Source organism: Papio anubis, chromosome 4 (assembly GCF_008728515.1).
Source record: "Papio anubis isolate 15944 chromosome 4, Panubis1.0, whole genome shotgun sequence".
NCBI lineage: Eukaryota > Metazoa > Chordata > Mammalia > Primates > Cercopithecidae > Papio > Papio anubis.
Genome location: NC_044979.1, coordinates 112,736,683 through 112,759,646, shown reverse-complemented (window position 1 = coordinate 112,759,646; position 22,964 = coordinate 112,736,683). Strand labels below are relative to the sequence as shown.

Genomic DNA, 22,964 nt, shown 5'->3' with positions numbered 1-22,964 from the left:
GTTGGATGTGAAAGGGAAAAAAGGTGGGATGTCAGAGTCAAGGACGACTCCTTCCAAAATAACCTAGTAAAGTGTCTCAACATCTTCATGTTGTAGGGAATTAATTTCTAATTCAAAACCTGAATCAGTTACATAATTGGTTTAATTCCAACTCATAATGATTTTCTGCCATAGTAAAAACTGGAGGCATGAAGTGATAGAATGTATTATAAAGAAAACTTTGAAGGGACAACCCCTTCCTAAAAGTGAAAGTACTCTCCTTTATGGCATGGTTTTCTGACATGAACTAGGTATCTGGTTTTGCTATCTAATAATTGCCCAATTTGGGGATGCAATTTATAATAAGTTTCTCTGTTCATGAATTGCCCCACGTACTCTCACTAGGTAACCTGCACATAGAGCCTCTGTCTTAGCTCAAACTCCTGTTAAGAAATTAACAGTGTCTTAAACGATTCATCTCTCACAGTTCTGGAAGCTGGAAAGTCCCAGATCAAGATGCTGGCAGATTTCGTTCTGGTGAAGACCTCCTTCCTGATTTGTAGTCAGCCTTCTCCTTGGAGCCTCACATGGCAGAGGGCAGAGAGAACAAACTCTTATCTCTTAAGAGCATCAATCTTATTCATAGGGGAATACCCTTATTCCCTAATTACCGCTCAAAGGCCTCACTTTCTAACACCATCACATTGGAAGTTAGGCTTTCAATATAAGAATTTTTTTTTCTCACATCTGTAGCAGCCAGATGAATATATGAATACATTCAGTCCATACTATCAAAGGACAATTTGTTACCTGGAGATACGCTTTGCAACCTATTGGTCAACTGAGGATACTGAGTAGACAGTTGAATATATTTAGTCTCAGTGTTCATGAACCATTGATTCCACCTCAAGTATATCTTTGACATATAGCATGTGTATGACTTCTCAGGGTTAAAAATAATTATCTGTAGAAGTTTGTCTAAATAATATGCAGATAACCAATTCCTCTGGAATTTCAACTTTTTAATGCTTGGATTAAGCTCAGCCTTGAAAGAGTTATTTGCTGGGATTCCAACACTTTGGAAGTTTTAAAAATTTTTTACTGAATTGCACTTCAACATAACACTGGCCTATACTGTACCCAATGAAATTGGTGATTTTACCTCTAGGAATGTCAACATAGATTGTGCCATTATACAATTTCCATTATGAAGCCCCATGAGATAAATATACTTCAGGCCTTAGTACCAAGATAGTGATGCATCTTCTAGATTATCTGTCTTACTTTGTGAAGACTGATCCATGCAAGTGTATCTTCCTTCTTTCCAAAGAAAAAAAAGTTCAGCCTGTAATCCTGGTACTTTGGAAGGCCAAGGTGGGCAGATCACCTGAGGTCAGGACTAAAAATATAAAAATTAGCTGGGCATGGTAGGGGGTGCCTGTTAATCCCAGCTACGTGGGAAGCTGACAACAGGAGACTTGCTTGAACCTTGGAGGTGGAGATTGCAGTGAGCCGAGATCACACCATTGCATTCCAGCCTGGGCGACAGAGTGCAACTCCATCTCAAAAAAAAAAAAAAAAAAAAAAATTGAGTCAAATATGCTGCCTAATATAGTACATGTTCAGGTTACTGCAGCATGTATTTTTGCTGTAAATACTTCTCTGGGCTTTATCTTGTCTACCGATGTTCCCTTTAACTATAATTCCCTAAGTTGCTTATCATTGTGTTTTAAATAGCTACCTCACTTTTTTCATTTTGAATGAGGCAGGAAACAAAATAGCAAACCTTAGGCTCAAGGTGGACAAAGGAATGAGAGACGAAGAAAAAAATAAGAAATGAACTGTAGCAAGTTAAAGGCCAGGCATGGTGGCTCATGCCTGTAATCCCAGCACTTTGGGAGGCTGAGGAAGGTGGCACCACCTGAGGCCAGGAGTTTGAGACCAGCCTGGCCAACATGGTGAAACCCTGTCTCTACTAAAAATACAAATATTAGTTGGGTGTGGTGCCGGGCACCTGTAATCTCAGCTACTTGGGAGACTGAGACAGGAGAATCACTTGAACCCAGCAGACGGAGGTTGCAGTGAAGCTGAGATTAGGCTATTGCACTCCAGCCTGGGTGACAAGAGCGAAACTCCATCTCAAAAACAAAAAAACAAAAAAACAAAAAAACCCAAAAAGTTAAGTTAAAGAGCTTATTGTTACAATGAGATAAAATTGATAAAATGTAAAATAAACTAAAAGGACATATTCAAAGAAAAGTGCAAGGAACATTCTTATCACAATTTCAGTGTGCTATGGAATCTGCTCACATATTTACTAATAATCTCTCTTCCAAACCATGGGCTATCTCATATATTCTGAATATGATTTTCATTTAATATAAAATGTAAAGAAGTACTTCTGTCACCTAAGTAAATTAGTGTGTTTCATAGAAGTAATTTCCTGCAAAAGCAATTTTAATTTGCTAAGACAAAAATAAGAACAAAACCTTTCTTAATGCCACAACTACAATCTTAAAAAAAATACCAAAAATGCAAATAATAACCTATTTCCATGTTTTACTTAAATGGAGTTATCTGTGTTAAGTATTTGTGTCTAAGAAAAAGCACTGGCAAACAATACCAAAGCCAAAACACAGAATTCTTGCTATAAATTTTAAATTTTTAATTTTTGTTCTGGAAATTTTAGGTTTACTTAAAACCTTGTATATAATAGAAACATAATCCATTGAGCCTTTGGATAAACAAAATTTTCAGTGTACTCATAATATATTCTTCAAATTATCCCACACAAAACTGCTTAGAATGTGTTAAACTATATTGATGATTTAAAAACAAGCACAACAACATAAAGAATCTTCCTCTATTTCAGGAGAAATGATTTACTGTGAAGTTATCCTTTTAACATCTTTGGTGTCAATTCTGGGTGAACCAGGATGGTCGCTTTCTGTCTCGTTCAATGATCCTCTTGCCCTGATCTTGTTCAGATGGCGTCTCTCCCGTGTACAGCACCACAGTCTCTATGGTGGGAGCCTTAAAAGGGCCCCCTTCTTGTTTCCCTATCTGTCGTCTGATTTCTGCAGTCTCCTTGCGCACCTTTTCATAGCAGTAGGCACAAAGGACATGTTTCTGCTTCAGGTGACCACATTCAGGACAAACATCTATATTGTTCTTTAAAACAATAAACAAAAACATATTTTAACAAGAGGCAATATAACGAACAAATAACCACTGACAGGAGCAATGCTTACATTTTAACTTTCTTAGAATGTTCAGGCTACATGAGGTCATCATACATCATCTAGTTCCATCTCGCTTTAACTGAAGACAAGCAACATTGAGTTTGAATTAGAGAAAAACTAGAACTAGACTTTAGCCAATCTAGTACATCTTTACGTAAACACAGCAGTTGTAGTTATGTAAAAAACAAAACAAAAACCAAAACCAAAAAAAAAAAAAAAACTCCTTTCCCCTAACTCCAAATACTAAATATCAAATAAGGAATTCACCAACATAATTAAGTGACCCATACACTCAGCATCTTAAATAAGACACCCAAGGAAAAGTGAATTCCCTTTGTCTTTCAATCTATCTTAGGGAAAGCAAGATAAGAACATTACAAGTTGACCTCCTCGGCTTTCTCTTTTTGTCACGGTGTAATTCAAATTCCTGTATAGAATACAGGTTTGGTATATAGTATAATTTTTCTTTTTAAAAATGAACACTGATTATTCCTTAATGTAAAATTATTTTATGTTACAGTCTTAGGGTATTTTAATTTTATATATATATATATATATATATATATATATATATATATATATATATATATATATATATCCAACTTTAACTATAAAATAATTATAACCCCTAAAAGATTTATCAACTTATTCTAGACATAGGTTTGAAAGAAAATACAAAGAAAAATACTAAACAGGAACATTAAAGAAGCTTTAAACACTTGGTAAGATTAATATACTAACATCTGTGAGGCAGATAACGAAAGAATTTCCTTTTCCGAAGGGAAGAAAGAGGCTTGCGTATTACTCGCCTAACCATATTCTCATTTTACTCCACTACTGGAAACTGGATTGCATGTACAAGTGAAGGTATGAAGACACCCACAGTTAGTAGGTCTTTTTTTCATGATCAAAGTACCCAACATAACACACTATATACCATATGTCACAGAAAATAATTCAAGGAAGAAAATAAATGCACAGGATAAGAACTATTCCCTCAGAATAAATGCAATCAGGGAAGTCACATAATAGAACAGTGCAAGATCTCATTCCTAAAATCTTACATCCTCTTGAGCAAATTTATGAATTACTGTTAAGTCTTAAGTAATAAAGTGTTTTTGAGTTCTACATTTAAGTTCAGCCCCAACCATCACTCAATAATACTTTCTGGCTTAAGTTCTCAGGTTTTGCTTAACAGAATGTGGACGCTTATGAAAGTCAGTTTTCTGTTCTTGAGTTTCATCGATACGGTGCTGCTGCTGTGGAACGCCATGAAGGAAACAGGAACTGAAATCCTAACTGTTAAAACCATATATGAACAGATCAGAGGTCATACACATTGTAATTTTTCTTTTTACTAGATCAGTGAAGACAGTACATCCATGTTGTCAGAGAGGAGAATATGAAATTGTCTGAGCATAGGAGAACAGAAAGCAAATCTTCAAAAGAACATGAGGTCAAAAATCAGAGCTCGAAAATCTACTGCTTCATAACTGTGTGACCACAGGCAAATTCTTTTTGCCTCAGTTTCTTCATCCTAAAAATGAAGAATATCTTATTTGCTTTGGAGGGCTATTGTGAAGACATGATGAGATATAATAAACATAAGGCACTGAGATACATCATAGACACTTAATCGTTGTTAGCTATTTTATTACTTATCTTAGGGTTTTCCTTCATGGTATTTTATTGGAAATGATTAAAAATAAATAAATATGCAAGGGCTTGTAAAACCCAAGATTCAGTAGACCTACTGCTTCCAATTTAATTCTAGGCTCTGCCGTAGTTAGGATGTTTACTCATCTGCAGTTCAAAACTCACACAGCTCAAGACTGGCACAGCTCACAATTCAAAAGTCATGTAGGCACCTCACAGCCTCGTTCCTTGCCCAGTCTCCAAACTCACTCCTTCCTTAACTGTGTTTCTAATACTCAGGCTAGAGGACAGCAGGCATATATAATGAGAATATTGTATTCCATTTAGGCCAGAGGAAAGTAGACACATAGAATCTGAGAAGAATTTATTCCTAGGCTATAGGAATCTACCAGGAGCTTATTCAGTGGAGGACTTGAGGAAAAGCACACCCGCAAAAATCAATGCATTACCTTAACTTTAATAAGCTTCTGTGGGTTTCTTCTCCTACACCGGTTAACTTCAATGGTGCGTCTACTTTTGGGAGCTGCCATCCAAAAGATACTATCCAAAAGGCTGGAATTCTCTTTACTTCCACTGGTATCATTTGCTGGCTCTGTAAATATGGCTGGGCCCTGTACTGCTAATGCTGGTCCTAGGAAATAAAACATAAGAGATACAGAATTAGTTTCTAGCTTCTAAATTACTATTTACAGATATCATTTTCCTTAACAATCAATGGTAAAACACACACACACGCACACACACACAGAGACTACATATAAAATTGAGAATGTGAAACTCAATAATGGGATACCTTAGCTATTAAAATACACTAAAGCTTATACAATGCAATTTTAAGGAACACAGAATTTTTTCTTAGTGGATCCTGCTGAAAATAGATCAGTGAAATTCCATAAAGTTTCTTAACAAGTTAGATAGGCACCTAACTTGAACAAAACAAGCAAAGAATCACTCAACTGTCCACATTCTATTAATACTTGGTGGGTAGTAAATACCTGATTAATTTACAAGTAAATCTAGACAGATTTCCTGAATATACTTCTGATCAGCACTGATGTAACTGCCAATTGGCCCTTTCTTATATTCAAACTGAGTCAGGTCCTTTATGATACAACCCCTTAAGTCACTTAGTTCCTCATATTTGATACTGATTCCTGTCTGCTCTCTAAAGAGCCAGCTCACCATTTCTCTGTATGGCCTTATTTATGTGACTATGAATTGCTTATAAAAATCAAGAGACTCCTTTACCCTTTCCTTGCTATTTCTCACAAGTGCCATACTTCTTTTTTCTTTTCTTTTCTTTTTTTTTTGAGACTGAGTCTCACTCTGTCACCCAGGCTAGAGTGTGGTGGCATGATCTCGGCTCACTGCAACCTCCGCCTCCCAGGTTCAAGTGATTCTCCTGCCTCAGCCTCCCAAGTAGCTGGGATTACAGGTGTGCACCACCACGCCTGGTTAATTTTTGTATTTTTAGTAGAGACTGTTTCACGATGTTGGCCAGGCTGGTCTTGAACTCCTGACCTTAGGTGATGTACCCGCCCTGGCCTCCAAAAGTGCTGAGATTACAGGTGTGAGCCACCGCGCCCGGCCGCCATACTTCTTTTGATTTTAAGAACTCTTAAGAATGCACACAGCTCTCTAACACCTAACAATTGGCATTTATTTTCAGTATGTCCACAAGTATTGCCAAGCATGCCCCGGTGATTAACAACACAGGCTCAGGACTGTGAACTTGGGACCATTGTGAGCCTACTGCTTCAGTTGGAAAGTGTATACACCTAATACGACTGTTGTCAAGATTATCCCAGGAAGTACATGTAGAAAGCTTGGCACATTGCTTGGCATATAGTGGCATATATTTTCTTGGTGTATTTCTGGATATTATCACTTTCAGGCTGCTTAGAAATTGAGTAGAATGTAAATGCCAAAGCAATGACAGTTTCAACATCCAAGATACTTCCAATTAAGATTAATTCCAAGTGAAATATGGGAAACAGAATTCATCTCCTCAGAGCTCAAACACCACAGAAAACATGTACTGTGCGGGAGGGAGGGAGGAAAGGAGGGAAGAGGGGAGGGGAGGGAAGGGAAGAGTACAGGGGGAGAGGGGAAGGGGAGGTGAGGTGAGGACAGGGCTGGAAAGGAAAGACAGATCCAGAGAGTGGTGAGCCTTGATGCCAAGTGAGACCTGCAGAACTGTCCTCTCAGGACAACTCTGTACAAATCCCTGAACTCAACAGACTTGACCAAACTCTAGCATAGTTTCTAGGATGACCTCGGCCCTCCTTTAAAGTGCCTGCCTGAGAAAGCTCAACGCTGCCTGGAAAATTTCCTATTTATTTTAGCCAACATACCCCTGATAGTAGGTCCCTGAACTCCCTTAGAGCATTTCCTGGAAAGGGCACATAATTGTAAATACGTATCCCTTGCAACTAACTCGGAAGCGTTTCTCTCAAGGCCCTGAGAGCCATTCCTTCGAAATCTAATCATTAGGAAGGATAGGGCCTTTGTCTCCCACTATCTGCGGGAGGACAGAATCCTACCTAAGATAACTGCGAGCTAGCAGACACGGCCGGCTAATCACATTTGCACTGACTTCACTGTACTACACTTCTCTGACTCTACAGAGCCCCTACACTCCCGCCTCGCTCATTCTCCCTTTAAAACGCCCAAGTCACCTCTGCACGAACCGGGATGGAGCTCAGCTCTTTATCTGCAGTAGTTACTGAATAAAATCCGTTTTCAGCACTTTAATTACTGGCTGGCTATGATTTATCTTTGACACAAGGTTACATCCTGTGTACGAATGGAACAAGCAGAGATTTTTTTTTGTTTTTTGTTTTTGCGGTGGAGGGAGCGCAAAAACAGTCGTGTTCTCGCTAATATGTGAATGTCACGAACTACGTCCCGGACGTGCGGCCGCGGATGAGAACCCGGGCAGAGGGTTAAGAGTGTAAGCTGCGTCTGCGACGCTGCCCGAGGTCCCGTCATCAGTCCCCTCTCCCTTCTTTACCTACCCCACGGAGGACTGGGAAAGCCCGGCCGGTTCTGCGGAAACTTCCGCAGCAGTCGCTCCCAGTAGTTTCGAAGCAGGCCCCGGGCCGCAGGCCACGGCGGAACCACTAAGACCAGCATGGCCAGCGCCATTTTCCCTGCTGGAAGACCGCCCCGGTCCCGCCCCTGCTTTCAGCATGCGCACAGGCACATAATCGGGCAAGCCTCCCTTTCTAGAACTACAACACCCCGCATGCTCTTGGAGCAGCTCTGACTCTCCTCCAATCATAGAGAGAAAAGGAAGGGCGAGGGGCGGGGAAATGAAAGAAAATCGGCCACAGTGCGCATGTATGCGGATGTGCTTTGGCTCTTCGGGTAAAGATGGCGGAGCGCGGGTACAGCTTTTCGCTGACTACATTCAGGTATGGAAGGGGCCCTCGAGGTCCTCAGCGTAGTCGAGGTTGCAGGAGCTCTGTCGACTTAGTTTTTCCCATCCTGACGTCGGGATTGGTGCTTCTGGAGGGTCCAGTAGAGAATGGAGGTGGAAATGCGGCTTTGCAAAGTCATTTGCCAGGCCGGCCCGGGATTCCTGGAGCTTCCTTGGTCGGAGGCTGCTGGAGGATCGGGGGGCTGCGGGACGTGAGGCACATAGCCAAGGATTCGCTTTCACTTTGGAGACTAGAAAAGAAAGCAGTTTTAGCTCAACCATCTTTGTGTGGCCCGTCCCGAACCCAGGATTTTTTTCCTGGCTCAAGTGGACCTGATGCGGTGGTTTCTGAAACTCGGAATCATGGCCAAATATGTGGGATCCCCTTTTCTTGGAAAACTCTCAGCTTTACAGTTAAGTCGAAGTCTTGGTCTCCGTTTGGCACTAGTGTCTTTCAAAACCTCCCGCTTTCGATTTCTTCGATGCATGAATTAGAAACATAAGGAGTAAAAACCGAAAGCGCCTATCACTTTTTTGTGAACCCTTAACAACGAGGCAACAGTTTGAGTTTTGGCCTTTTTTTTTGGTGTGTGGAGGGGGAACGCAGAGGGGGATGTTTACTTTAAACAAGTTTGTAGGCTTTTCTATTGTAGAACAGGGGATTAGAATAGTAAGTTTACTTTCCAAAATAGTTGAGGCGAACCGTGGCTCCCAATGTGAGGAAGTCATCAACGAAGACTTTTAAAAATTGCCTGGGGAAGTTTTCTGACTTACCCATTTTCTTAAGGATCAGTAATGCCCAGTTTACTTCAAATGTAGTCCTGACAACTGAAGGCAGGCGGGATTTAACTTGTTGAGTACTTTCTGTGTAGGTGCAACTTAACCGTAACCTGCTCCATCTCTTTCCACTGCTATGATGAATGTTATCTCAGCTTCTTACAGATGAACTAACCACAGCTTGTACAAATTAAATAACTTGTCTGAGGTCATCGGTTAGTAGCTGAGTTGACATTCAAACTGGATTTTTTTCTGATAACAAAAATTAATACACTTTCTATTACATAATGTCTTAAATTCCAAAAGTACCTTTCTCTTGGCAGTTTTCAGTAAGCAGTGAGTGTACGTAATAGTTTTTTTTGTAACCTTTGAACAAGATTAATTTAATTATGCAATAAAAAGTGTCATATTACATATGACAGAAGAGTGTGTGCAGGATGTATTCACTGTTCATATTTGTGAAGAAAACAAATGTGGTCCTCTTTTTAGAGACAGGGACTTGGTAGCCTCCAGCTCTTGGGCTCAAGGGATCCTCCTGCCTCAGTCTTTGGAGTAGCTGGCACTAGAGGTGTGCACCACCCTGCCTGCTATTTTTTTTTTTTTTTTAAGGCTTGGGGTCTTGTGATGTTGCCCGGGCTGCAAATGTGGTCTTTTATCTCAAAGAAAGTGTAATCCTAGTGGAGCTGAAAACATAAAACAACCATATACCTTCAGGACTCAATCTTTTTGTAACAAATTTCTTTATTAAAATAAACTTTTGGCCAGGCAGGGTGACTCACAGCTGTAATCCCAGCTACTTGGGAGACTGAGGCAGGAGGATCACTTTAGCCCAGGAGTTCAAGACTAGCTTGGGCAACACAGCAAGACCCTATCTCTGAAAAAATTAAAAAATTAGCCAGGCATGTGCCTGTAATCCAAGCTTTTGGGTGCCTGAGAGCGAGAGGAGCACTTGAGCCCAAGAGTTTAGGATGCAGTGAGCTGTGATTCTGCCACTGCACTCCAGCCTGGGTCACAAAGCGATACCCCATGTCTAAAATTTTTTTTAAGAAAAACCAAACTTATGTTTTGTTTGTTTTAAACATGGTGGATTCAGCTGTTTTAAATAAAAAGAAAATATTTGTTTCTAGCCTCTCGTAATCAGAATTAAACTAATGGGGGAAGGGACTAGAGACCATACAGGATGAAACAGTTCTTGTGGAGTACATTTGGTTGGGGAATTGACAATAAATGAGTAAACAAATTGGTGCCTACTAATAAATTCTCTTACTAAGGAATTTTATTTTAAAAAGGGTGAAGAAAGGAATATGACTTTAGATTGAGTAATCAGGAAAGGCTTGTGCTTTGGGGTGATTTTTGAGACTGGAAGATTAAAAGTAGGCAGCTATTTGAAGATTTAGAAATAAGGAGACTTGTAGACAGAGGGAACAGCATGTTTGAAAGCCCTGAAACTGGGAAGGAGCTTGAGCTCTTAAAGGAATGAAAATGAGGCAAATGTGCTATTGTGAGCAAGGAGGTGATGTGGGAGAGGGCTAATTGTGTAGGGCTTTGTAGGCCAGAGAACGAAATTTTATTTTAAGTGAACAAAGAAGTTCTTAGAAAATCTAAGTGGAGGTGACATGGTACAAAGGCAACTTTGACTGGGGGTGGAAGTAAGGTTGAGAAAGGAAAACCAGATAGAAGGCTATTTCAGTTATTCCATGTAGGGATATTGATGCTATGGAATGGGCCAGTGGCATTATGGAATGTAAAGATGGTTGATTGCTCAGCCAGCTCACAGTTCAATGAGCTTTCACGCAGTGGTAAAGATAGGTAAGTACAGTTAATAGGAACAGAGAAAAGGTAACTATTAAGTTTATATGAACCTTTAAATGTTACCCAGGGGTATATGAATTAGGTATTGAACAATAATTGAAAGCTGGATGGACCCAGAAAGTTATGACATGATTATTGAAATAGTGACTATTAAAGGAAAAAAAGTTCAGCTTAATTTTTTAATTTAAATGTCAGTTGATGTTGTTCTGCTCAAATTAACTAATTATATCAAGAGCCTTAGAGCTGTCACCCTTAGGTCTGTTTCTTTAATTGGTCTAGATGTGTCTCTATCAGCCAAATGATTGTAGATTCCTGGTACTAGGTTATGTGCTGGAATCCTGACTGAACATAGCTGACTTTATTGAGGAAGACAAACATTGTAAAAATAATAAAGAGGCCAAGGCAGGAGGATTGCTTGAGACCAGGTGTTTGAGACCAGCCTGGGCAACATAGCGAGACCCTGTTTCTACAAAAAAAAAAAAATAATAATTCAGATATGATGAATCTTAGGCAAAGAGGAAGTACAGGACATCACAGGCATCAGTGAATAGGTATTCAACTTAATCTGAGGGGTCAGGGCAACTTCTGTTAGGACATGATTGAAGGAAAAGAGTTCACAGGGCAGTAGAGAAATGCATTTCAGATGGAGGGATTAGCTTGTGAGTGAGGTTTTTGAAGTTTGAGAGTAGTCTATGTGTTTGGAGCAAGGAGGGATGGAGTTGAGATTTGGGTGACCAAGAGAATATTTGTAATTATATGAAGAGAAAATACAGACTTCTGAAATTTGCAATAGTAGTTGGGAGATAAGGATCTAGCTGTGTCACTTTGGACAAATTACTTTCACTCAGACTTTATATATGAAATTAGGTTGGTTTGTGATGATTCTAAACAACTAGGTTGAAATAAAGTATAACTCTAAAAGGCCAGTTTAAGACTTGTGTTTAGCTACCAAATCCATGGAACCAGATCTGTTAAGTGTGACCATCTCGTGGCTTCTAGAAATAGTTGTGTATTATGTAGAGAATACTTAACTGTGAGTGATATCTAGGTGTTACTGTCTTAGGCCATGTCTGTGTTCTAAAACCACCCCCCCCACTTGAAATATATGCTCCTGTTTGGTTTTTAACAAACACATACATGTTCTTAATAACATTACCATTCAGTATGTGCTTGTTACAGATTTTGTGCCAGACAGTTTTATAGGAATTACTTCACTTAATCACAACAATGCTTTGAAATAGGTACAGGACCCCTGTAGGGGATGGTGATTTCAGGACTCCCACAAATACCAAGTCAAGGCGTACTCAAGTTCTATAGTCAGCCCTGTGGAATCCACTGATACGGAAAACCAGTTGTGGTTACTGTGTGCTCATTTTACAGGTGAGAAAACAAGCACAGAAAACTTAGGGTGAAAAGAAGCAACAGTAATACCACTGCTCCGTGTGGCAGACAAAAACCAAAGAGAAAGTAGTGCTTCAGTAGGAGTATGTTCTAATTGCCATGTAAACTTGGTTTCGTTTGTTTTTTCTTTTCTTTTCTCTTTTTTTTTGAGATGAGGTTTCGGTCTTGTTGCCCAGGCTGGAGTGCAATGGTGTGATCTCGGCGCACTGCTACCTCCACCTCCTGGATTCAAGCAATTCTCCTGCCTCAGCCTCCCAAGTAGCTGGGATTACAGGCGTGCACCACTATACCCAGCTAATTTTTGTATATTTAGTAGAGACAGGGTTTCACCATGTTAGTCAGGCTGGTCTTGAACTCCTGACCTCAGGTAATCCACCCACCTCAGCCTTCCCAAGTGCTGGGATTACAGGCTTGAGTCATTGTGCCCAGCTGTAAACTTGGTTTCTGTGCCACTTCATGATAGAGGTCAAAGGCCAGCTACTCCCTGGGGTTGGATAAATTGGATTTGACCTGAATGTCTGTACTATCTCAGAGATGTTCTTACAATAAATATTGGATGATATGTGAACTTAACAAATACCTGTGTTTCTTTTAAGCCCGTCTGGTAAACTTGTCCAGATTGAATATGCTTTGGCTGCTGTAGCTGGAGGAGCCCCGTCAGTGGGAATTAAAGGTAATTAAATGCTTCATTCATTTCAGATGCCTGTTAGTAGTTATCTTAATTATTTTGGAATTAATTAGTAGTTAATTTATACAGAGCTGCAGTAGTATAATTTTTAATAATTTTTTGTTAATTTACAGTGTTTTGGAGTTTAAATAGTAATAAGTCTAAGGTCATTCAAATTTCTTTTCAAAGTAAATAATAACACCTTTATCTGTTAGCTGTAATATTCATAGTAGTCTTTCTCATTCAGAAAACTTTTTTTTTTTTTCCCACTGATTATATCACTACTTGCTGGCAGTTTTTATCCTTATAATTTAGGAAAGTTTAATTATAAAACATAAGCTAAATATGTTGTGTTTCACTTTAAAAGGCTGTATCATTTATTGTAAATTTCATGTTATGAGACTATTGGGACAAGTAGGCAGAAATCCATTATTTTAAAACGTGAACTCTCAGGTATCTTTAGAGTGCTTACAAAAGGTTATGTAATACCTATAGCTGTAGGGACGATTTTTTTGTGTAGTACTAATGACCAGTGAGGGAAAAATGGACTTACCATTTCTTAGGTAATTTTGGTAATAGGACTCCGGAAGAAAAGGTTTTATAAATTAAAGGAAATAAAGGACTTTTGAGTTTAGTGCATCCATAATAGAAAGCTGTTAAAACAGTCTTATAAATGATTAAACATTTAGGTCTCTCTCTTTTTTTTAAGCTGCAAATGGTGTGGTATTAGCAACTGAGAAAAAACAGAAATCCATTCTGTATGATGAGCGAAGTGTACACAAAGTGGAACCAATTACCAAGCATATAGGTTTGGTGTACAGTGGCATGGGCCCTGATTACAGGTACTTTATACTTTTTATAGTGTTTCTCACCATCTCATGAATTGATTGTAATCTGTATTTTCAGGAGAAAAACCAATGTTGTTTTCCTTTTATCTTCCGATTCCTCTTTTTTTGTGTGCTTTGTTTAGCAATAGCAGCCTCATTGAGAGCTGAATTTAATTTGCCTGTGTAGGTTACTTTAAAGAGAATAACTCAGATGTGAAAGAGGAGGTAGATAGATTACATAACTCCTCTTTTCTCTGTTTAGTGGACTTTCCCTTCTGACATATTCCTCTTCTACTACCCAGGAACTGGGCATAAGGGCTTTAGTTTTCGCCAATGCAGTTTAAAAATGATAAGAGCAATTTATGTTATAATAAACTATATTCTAAAAAGTATGAGGCAACAAAAGAAAGCATCACCATCCAGAGTTAACCTTACCTCTTTTCCTGTTCTTCACAAAGGAACAAAATTCTCAAACACCACTGCAAGTTACTGAGTGTGGCAGCCAACCAGGATCCCAGTGCTCATATAATCACCCCCTTTATATTTCACAGGAAGAGAGAATAATCTTGTTACTCAGGGTACCAGCCAAGTTGAAAGAGATTGACAGCTTTCTGTGTCTGTCATTTAAACAAGTAAAAGGAGTATTACTTTATTGCTCATGATTTTGTGGAGCAAGATAGGTAGACGCAAAGTTTCACTTCAATTTCACTCCTATTTCACATCTGAGTTGTTCTCTTTAAAGTAACCCAGGGTCTTGCCCAGGCAGGTCTCAAACTCCTGGCCTCAAGTGATCTTCCTGCCTCAGCCTTTTAAAGTGTTGGTATTAAGGTGTGAAACACTGCACCCAGCTGAATTTTACATTTTTAGTTACAAGTAGTTTCTTACTGTTTCTTAATCTCTGAAGGGTACTCTTTGAAGCACAGGCAGAGAGATTAAAACAGTCTGCAGGAAGTAGTGACCTGAAGTGAGAAAAATATGCCCAGAATTGTGTGCCTGTGTGTTTATGTGTGCTTGTATGCACGTGTGGACTGGGGTGAGCTATAAAAAGACAAGTGGCTGCCCCTGGATAAGGGGGACAGTCTTGAAGAAGCCATGGAGTGAGATAAAATTCTCATTTTTGTACATTAAATCTGTTACTTTTAAGCTAACTGGTACTCTATGATGCTTCGATATTTTCTTCTATATCAACTGGAATCCAATGTTAGAGTAAGACTAGCTTTGATCCAGTAGCCACCATTAAAGCAATACATGTTAAACTGGTGCTGCAGGTACGTGCCTGTAAAAGAAGAATGAGTCTTTGGGTAGTAGAGCATCTTCCTTGTAATTAAATCTTATTTTTTCCTTGTTAGAGTGCTTGTGCACAGAGCTCGAAAGCTAGCTCAACAGTACTATCTTGTGTACCAAGAACCCATTCCTACAGCTCAGCTGGTACAGAGAGTAGCTTCTGTGATGCAAGAATATACTCAGTCAGGGTAAGTTGCTTTTTTTACCTGAAATGTGCCATGAATTGTAGGGGAAGTCATTTTAAAGAGTAGATGTATACATAGAATGGGACTTACCATTCCTATATTTGCCTAACAAGTGGACAAAATCACTATGATGAATATTTCTGATCTTATCTGGATCTAGAATATTTACTTAAGGAAAAAAAATGTGTTTTCTTGTTGCTCATATAACAGCAGAAAGCAGCTTCTAGATATAAAAAGTTCTTTTGCCGGTGATTAAAACACTTTTTGGGCAGAAATTCATTGCTACTTTTATTTATTTTTATTTTTTTCTTTTTGAGTCAGAGTCTCACTCTGTTACCCAGGCTGGAGTGCAACGGCATGATCCTGGCTCACTGCAACCTCTGCCTTCTGGGATCAAGTGATGCTCATGCCTTAGCCTCCCGAGTAGCTGGCACCACAGGCATGCATCACCATGCCCAGCTAATTTTTTTTTTTTTTTGTATTTTTTTGGTAGGGATGTGGTTTTACTATGTTGGCCAGACTGATTTCAAACTCCTGACCTCAAGTGATCTGCCTGTCTTGGCCTCCCAAAGTGTTGGTACTGCACCTGGCCTCTACTTTCAAATTTATGTTTCTAACCAGAAATGATGTAAGCACATGATGAAAGCAGCTCTTTGACACATTCATATTTCTTTTCATTCCCCAGCTTCTTTGGGTGTGGATGAGATAGCATATAGGTAGTTGTTGATATGTAAACCTAGTGGAAGAGCTGCATTAACTGAAAATTGTCATTTTGTAATAGGTAAACCTAGTGGAAAAGCTGCATCAATTGAAAGTTGTCATTTTGTGACAAGTAAACCTAGTGAAAAAGCTGCATTAATTAAAAGTTGTCATTTTGTTAGGACACTAAATGTTACTCCACACTTATTAACCCCAGTGTCTTAGGTGACACTCTGTTCAATCCAAAATTTTTTTTTTTTTGGCTACTATTCCTCACTACTGTAAAGAGAATTAGTTTTGAATTGATTCATTCAGAAAGGTGTTAAATACTTTTTAAGGAACTTACAAGTCTAATTCAGTTTGCCTGATAGTTTGCTTTATTTGAGAGTACTGATAAATTCTTGAGGATGACTTTCATGAAAATGCCAAGTAATTTTCATTTTCCTGTCTGCAGTGGTGTTCGTCCGTTTGGAGTTTCTTTACTTATTTGTGGTTGGAATGAGGGACGACCATATTTATTTCAGTCAGATCCATCTGTAAGTATCAGTAGATGTATTTGAGGGATTTGTCTTTAAAAGTGCTCTTTGAATATCTAACAGAAATAGAAGCCATAAAAACTTTACAATTTAGCAGTATTTTCTTCTTTTTCACCTGGGCTTTAGAAGGTATGAGGTCGTGCATTTTTGTGTGTATATTTAAAATTTTGGTAATTTGGTCTTCTGATAAGGAAGCTGTATTAGTTCTACCCTCTTTTCTTCTGCCATGTTTACTTCATACACTTGGGTGATTTGTTGAAATAGTTATTATCAAATGTATTTAAACCTGTAACTTTGGGAAATATTGCAATTGAAGATGTGAATCTGGAGGACAGTGTTGTGGTGTTTGCCGTCAGTTGAATCTTGGGGTTGACTTGAGTGACTTTTCCAGCAAAAACATTAATCTGTCTTGAATTCAGTGTTTTGCAAGAATGATTGTGAAATTGGTACCTTGGGTGAGTTGTCTGCTGTAATGCAGAAGAATGGTATCTGAATAGAAGGAATTTGTAAAGGATAATACTACTCCACATCTGTCCCATTTGCTATGAGAACCTTAAGACAAAATTCAAGATTAGGAAATTACCTTTCATGTTTTATGGATTATTAGATAATTACAAGTTTACTCAATGCAGACCTTATGATCTACTCTTAAAACCTGAGATGGCAAAAGAAAAATATTTTGGTTGTTACTTAAATCAGAAAAAATAAGTATTTGGGGAACTTTGATAGTGCTGTTACTCCATCTCTGAGTTTCCAAAGCTAAATGACAAGCCCTCTTATCTTCCTTTTCAGAAGGTAGCGGAAGCCACCATTTCTGGAATCCAGATTTCTTCTTTTGTCCTATTTTCCTCTGTTGTATCTAAAAAACAATTGTTTTCATTTAAAACATAATGGATTATGTTTCTTTTGGTATTTTTTCTGATGAGATGCTCTCTTTTTAATTTATTCACTAATGATCAAGAGTTGGTCACCATTTTTCAGATTTATATGAGAGACTTAAATCGCTTCAGTCTGTGAAGCTAAAATACTACTCTTGATTATTTAAGTTAACCTCAATTTCTTTTAACTGGCTTTGTTACATAATTTATGTACACTTAATTGCATCATCACCAGCTTCATCAGTTTGATGAGTTCTGATATATGTAAATGTCTGAAGAAACCATTACTACAATGAGGATATCAAAAATTTCCAGAACCTCCAAAAGTTTCTTCATGCCTCTTTGGTTTCCATCCTTCTAGCCTTCTTAAAAAAATAACCTATTCTGTGATGTTTTCCATTCTAATAATATTCTGTGACCTTCAAAGTTAGAGAACAATTAATAAAGCTAAAAATTAAATGGCAGGGCAATATAATTGTATTTGTGTTTTAAAATATGGTTCTTTACTCTTTCTATCCTGATTAGGGAGCTTACTTTGCCTGGAAAGCTACAGCAATGGGAAAGAACTATGTGAATGGGAAAACTTTCCTTGAGAAAAGGTAGGCTCACTCACTGTAACTACATTCATTAGCAAACTCACTTTATGGTTTTTGGTGCTCTTTAAGTAATTAATATCATGGGACTAAAGAAAATTGCTGTATTACTCTGTATATTAATCTAGTTACAGATAAATCAAAAACTTATCTCCCTCCTAGTTTCCTAGCCTTCAGTATATCGAGTGGTAATTAATATTCATTTCCTAAGGAGTTGTCTTTTTACATTCTATGGTTTCCTAAATGCTTTTTTGTTTTGTTTTGTTTTACTTTTTACTTCACTTTTTCTGCCATTTTAGGAGGGAGAAAAAGAACATTGAATCTGGAATAAAAAATTGGGGGAGACAGATTTTTAAATGATTTAATGATAATAGTTTACATTATGACAGTAAAAAAAAATTGTGAAACCAAATGCCTGGAGTTGAAGGTATATTAAATATTTGATATGTGTGCTTGATAAAAAGTGGAGCACTATGTAAAAATCTGTCGGTGCCCAAGTACAAGCTGCCCTTACTTATTTCCAGCTGTATTCTAGTCTCAGTGTTACTGTAGTCCTTCAAAACTCTCCAAGCTTTTGAAGAGGAAAATGTTTTATTTCTTGATATGTAATAGTTGCACATATTTTTGCAGTATATGTGATATTTTAATACCTGTATACAGTGTGTCAAATCAGGGTAATTGGATATTCATTACCTCCGACATCTATCTTTTCTTTGTGTTGGGAGCATTGCAGATCTTCTAGCTGTTCTGAAATAGAAGAAAAATAATTTCCTGAGTGTACTATCGGACACCAGAACTTATTCCTCCTATCTGACTGCATTTTTATACCCCTTCACCAACTTCCTTCATTTCTTCTTCCCGTCTCCCTTTCCAGCCTCTGGTAACCACTGTGCTACTCTCTCCCTCCATGAGATCCACTTTTTTTAGCTCCCACATATGAGTGAGAACATGTAATATTCATCTTTCTGTGCCTGGCTTGTTTTACTTAACATAATGACCTCCATTTCCATCCATGTTGCTGCAAATGACAGGATTTCATTTTTTCATGGCTGAATAATAATAAAAAATTTTGTAACTCCGTTTAACAGATGAGCCTTCACGGTACATTTTTCATGTAATGTTAAGGTTATTAAAAATCTTAGGCCTGGGTTTAAATGGTAAATTTAATCTTAGGCTCTTAAGGTACTTTTTCATTTTTCTTTTTTATATTAATGAGTCTTCCAAATATTTCACATTGTTATTACATGATATGTTTTGTTTTATTTTTGTTTCAGAGGCTTTTTATTTAGACAACTAAAAATAATTAGATGTTCAGAACCAGTGTACAATGAAAGAGAAATTAAACCAGTTACTTTATCATGTATTCCCTCTTTACAACCAAAGCAAAAAACAACAACAAAGACATTCTGCTTTAAGGGAAAGTCAGACAAATAAGCCAATATATTTTTCTTCTCCATAATGATATAAACAGCTGCAAGAACTTTTAATTGTAATAAGAGAAGTGGGATGTTGTCTTGTACATACTCATTAAAAAGATGACAGGCCATTGTACTACAAGAGGATAACTCAGCCTCCCTTCATCTGATCCTCTTGAGATTTCACTTACAGGTAACACCAAGTTAGTTGTTCCAGCAATGGAGCTAATTCATATTCCTCATTATTTATTACTGCTTTTGCCTTAAGCAGAGAGTAACTCTGAAAGGCTGATGTTTTTCTCTGCTTGCTCGTTCTAGTCCAGTTGTATATTATCTGTGGCACATGCTTGATGCTCAGGCCTTAACTTGAGGAGTTGAAGAATAGATGGAATCTGAATTCTCTGAAGCAGTTTCTTCTAGCTCCTCTTCTCTTGTCTCTGCAAAACCAATCTTTGGCTTCTCCAGCTCACTGCTATCTTCTTCAGGAAGCACACATTTCTAAAGGCTGTATGTTTTTCCTACCATGGTTTGCCAGTCTCAGTGTTCCATCTTCAGAACCACTAGCTTACAGTTCTCCATCAGGACCAAATCTCACACAGTGAATAGGACTGGAGTGTCCTTTGTAGGATTCTAATTTCTTCTCCACTATTGTCATCATACTTACAAGTTTAACATCTTCACCACCTGCAAAAAGAAATTCTTAAGGTGAAGAGATTCAGAGTTAATGGTTGTAGGAGCTTGAAAGGATTTAATTGGTTCCAAACTTCCTGTACTATCAAAAGCACTGGATCAGCCATAAGTTATTACCAAAATATCTCCCTCAGGAATATATTCCATACTACTAGCTGACATATTAAAATTTAGAGATTTCATTTCTGTCATAGTAGCATGATCCCAGAGTCTAACAGTTTTGTCATCAGAAGAAAGAATCTGTTTATCCACATTGCACCATAGGGCCTTTTTTATATCAGAGCTGTGATCACTAACTTCCTCAGGTTCTGCTTCGGGTTCGTTCAAGTCATATATGCGTAACAGTTTATCCTGTTCCCTGGTTAACAAATAATTACTATCCTGCATGAAATCCATAGTCTTGACAATGTTTTTATGAGCCAGGGTCATCAGTTCATCTCCTGGGATAGCATCCCACGCTTTGTGAGATCTGCAGCTGCTGTGGCAGCTTTGATGGCATCCTTATTCAGTGTTATACCCCAAACAGCATCTTTATGACCCAAAAGGATTCCAAATCAGTCTCCTATATCTCCCTGGCATAGCATAGGTTTGCTGTCTTTGCAAGCACTGATTTAGAAATACTCGTAAGGCTGGCCAGGCGCAGTGGCTTGCGCCTGTAATCCCAGCACTTTGGGATGCTGAGGCAGGTGGATCACCTGAGGTCAGCAGTTAGAGACCAGCCTGGCCAACATGGTGAACCCCCCCGCCCCCCGGTCTCTACTAAAAATACAAAAATTAGCGGGGAGTGATAGCACGCACCTGTAACCCCAGCTACTCAGGAGGCTGAGGCAGGAGAATTGCTTGAACCTGCCTGGGAGGTGGAGTTTGCAGTAAGCCAAGATTGCGCCACTGCATTTCAGCCTGGGTGACAGAGCAAGACTCTGTCTCGAGGGGGAAAAAAGCCCCTAAGGCATGATGCCACTGAAGGCCAAGTCAGCCACGGGCCGTGTGTGGCCAGAACAGGTGAGCAGCATCAGTCTCATTGCTATGGAGGTGGTGAACCCAGTGATTGGGCTGGTGGACTGAGGGTCATCCTTGTCTTCTCTTCTCTGCTACAGTGCCCGGGGTTCCTCCAGGCCTCACCCTAACACTGGGGCTGGGCAGGGAAACAGGAAAAGGTGGCACCGAGATTAGGAAGGAGCTAGGGAGGGGCTGGGGAGTCGGGGAAGGGTGAGCAACAGTTGACAATGGAGGGAGGAAAGTAGGGGATGGGGAGAACCAAAGAAACGACCCAGCCACTATTCACACTGTCCACACTGGTATTGGCAGGAAGTGACATGTTATGTTTTAGCTTATGAGAAAAAGATGAGATTTTAGCAAAGTTCTGATTTTTCTGTGTTTTAAAAATTATAATGCCACCACATCCTGATTGTTAAAATATTTATACTTAAGAAGTTTCCCAGCTGGGTGCAGTGGCTCACGCCTGTAATCCCAGCACTTTGGGAGGTCGAGGCAGGTGGATCACGAGGTCAGGAGATCGAGACCATCCTGGCTAACACAGTGAAACCTGTCTCTACTAAAAATACAAAGAAATTAGCTGGGCGTGGTGGCAGGTGCCTGTAGTCCAAGCTACTTGGGAGGCTGAGGCAGGAGAATGGCATGAGCCCAGGAGGTGGAGCTTGCAGTGAGCCAAGATAACTCTGTCTCAAAAAAGAAAAAAGTTTCCTAAACTAAACTCATTTTAGGGTCATACCCTTCATGATGTTGGGAATTGAGCACCAGATATTGTCAGTTTTTTTATCTGGGGACAGCTACAAGGAGGTGATTAAAAGAATGTGTAATTTAGTATTTTTAAGATGTTTAGAGTTTTAAAAACTTAGGTTGTTGCTGTCATTGTATTTAAATAAAGAATATAAACAATGATATAAGTAATTTTTTTTTAAATTCTTCAGGTATAATGAAGATCTGGAACTTGAAGATGCCATTCATACAGCCATCTTAACCCTAAAGGTTAGCTCAATATTCAACAACTGGATTTACAATGATTTCATGATTAACTGCTTAGAAAAGTGACCTTTTTTCCTCCGTCCTCAATAGGAAAGCTTTGAAGGGCAAATGACAGAGGATAACATAGAAGTTGGAATCTGCAATGAAGCTGGATTTAGAAGACTTACTCCAACTGAAGTTAAGGATTACTTGGCTGCCATAGCATAACAGTGAAGTGACTGAAAAATCCAGAATTTCAGATAATCTATCTACTTAAACATGTTTAAAGTATGTTTTGTTTTGCAGACTTTTTGCATACTTATTTCTACATGGTTTAAATCGACTGTTTTTAAAATGACACTTATAAATCCTAATAAACTGTTAAACCCACCTTCCAGCCTTTTAGGAGTTGCTAAAATTTTAACAGTTACTTCCTGCTTTTTATCACAGTTGATTTCTGAAGACTACATTGCGAAGCAGAATGATGAAATCACTTTTTCGTTGTCAAGCAGTTTTGGTTAAGTTAAATCTTATTGCCCTCTTCACTATCAGATGTTGCCTGTGTTTCCATAAAGCAAAATGCTGATTTTGGTGAAAAACATCATTGTTTCTAGAGCTGGGAGGATCTGCAGACTTTCACAGATTCATAGGACAAGAAAAGAAGCATAGGTGCTTTTAGGTGCCATTAGGTATTGATCAGTGAAATCCTAGGGTGCTCTATGAGATTGTACTAGGCCTGTGAAGAGTGGTAAGCCAAATAGGTCTCCATGGGAGATACAATATGTAAGTAAATAAACAATGGTTTGCTAGTTCCTGTTGGTGTCTCCATCACAAGTAGGTTTTAAAGGAACCTGGGTTCTTAGATTTTGTTAGACTTTTTAAACTCAAGGATGAGCATAAGTGCTTGAAATAAAATTCTAATACATAAGTGTCAAAA

The 22,964-nt window shown here is 38.7% G+C and overlaps 2 protein-coding genes and 1 pseudogene across 2 annotated transcripts; 1 reads left to right on the top strand and 2 right to left on the bottom strand.

Moving 5' to 3' along the window:
* Positions 1-2,620: 2,620 nt before the first annotated feature.
* MRPL32 (mitochondrial ribosomal protein L32) lies at positions 2,621-8,071 on the bottom strand. Its single transcript, XM_003896072.4, has 3 exons — positions 7,895-8,071; positions 5,327-5,508; positions 2,621-3,150 (listed from the first exon to the last, which is right to left on the bottom strand). The coding sequence occupies exons 1-3, from the start codon at positions 8,022-8,024 to the stop codon at positions 2,896-2,898; spliced, it is 567 nt and encodes a 188-aa protein (XP_003896121.1). The 5' UTR covers positions 8,025-8,071; the 3' UTR covers positions 2,621-2,895.
* Positions 8,072-8,162: 91 nt separating this feature from the next.
* On the top strand, positions 8,163-22,964 carry PSMA2 (proteasome 20S subunit alpha 2). The gene is made up of 8 exons (XM_003896071.4): positions 8,163-8,293; positions 12,885-12,961; positions 13,665-13,797; positions 15,132-15,254; positions 16,405-16,486; positions 17,890-17,963; positions 21,994-22,051; positions 22,139-22,964. The coding sequence occupies exons 1-8, from the start codon at positions 8,253-8,255 to the stop codon at positions 22,253-22,255; spliced, it is 705 nt and encodes a 234-aa protein (XP_003896120.1). The 5' UTR covers positions 8,163-8,252; the 3' UTR covers positions 22,256-22,964.
* LOC108584779 lies at positions 19,200-20,673 on the bottom strand (annotated as a pseudogene).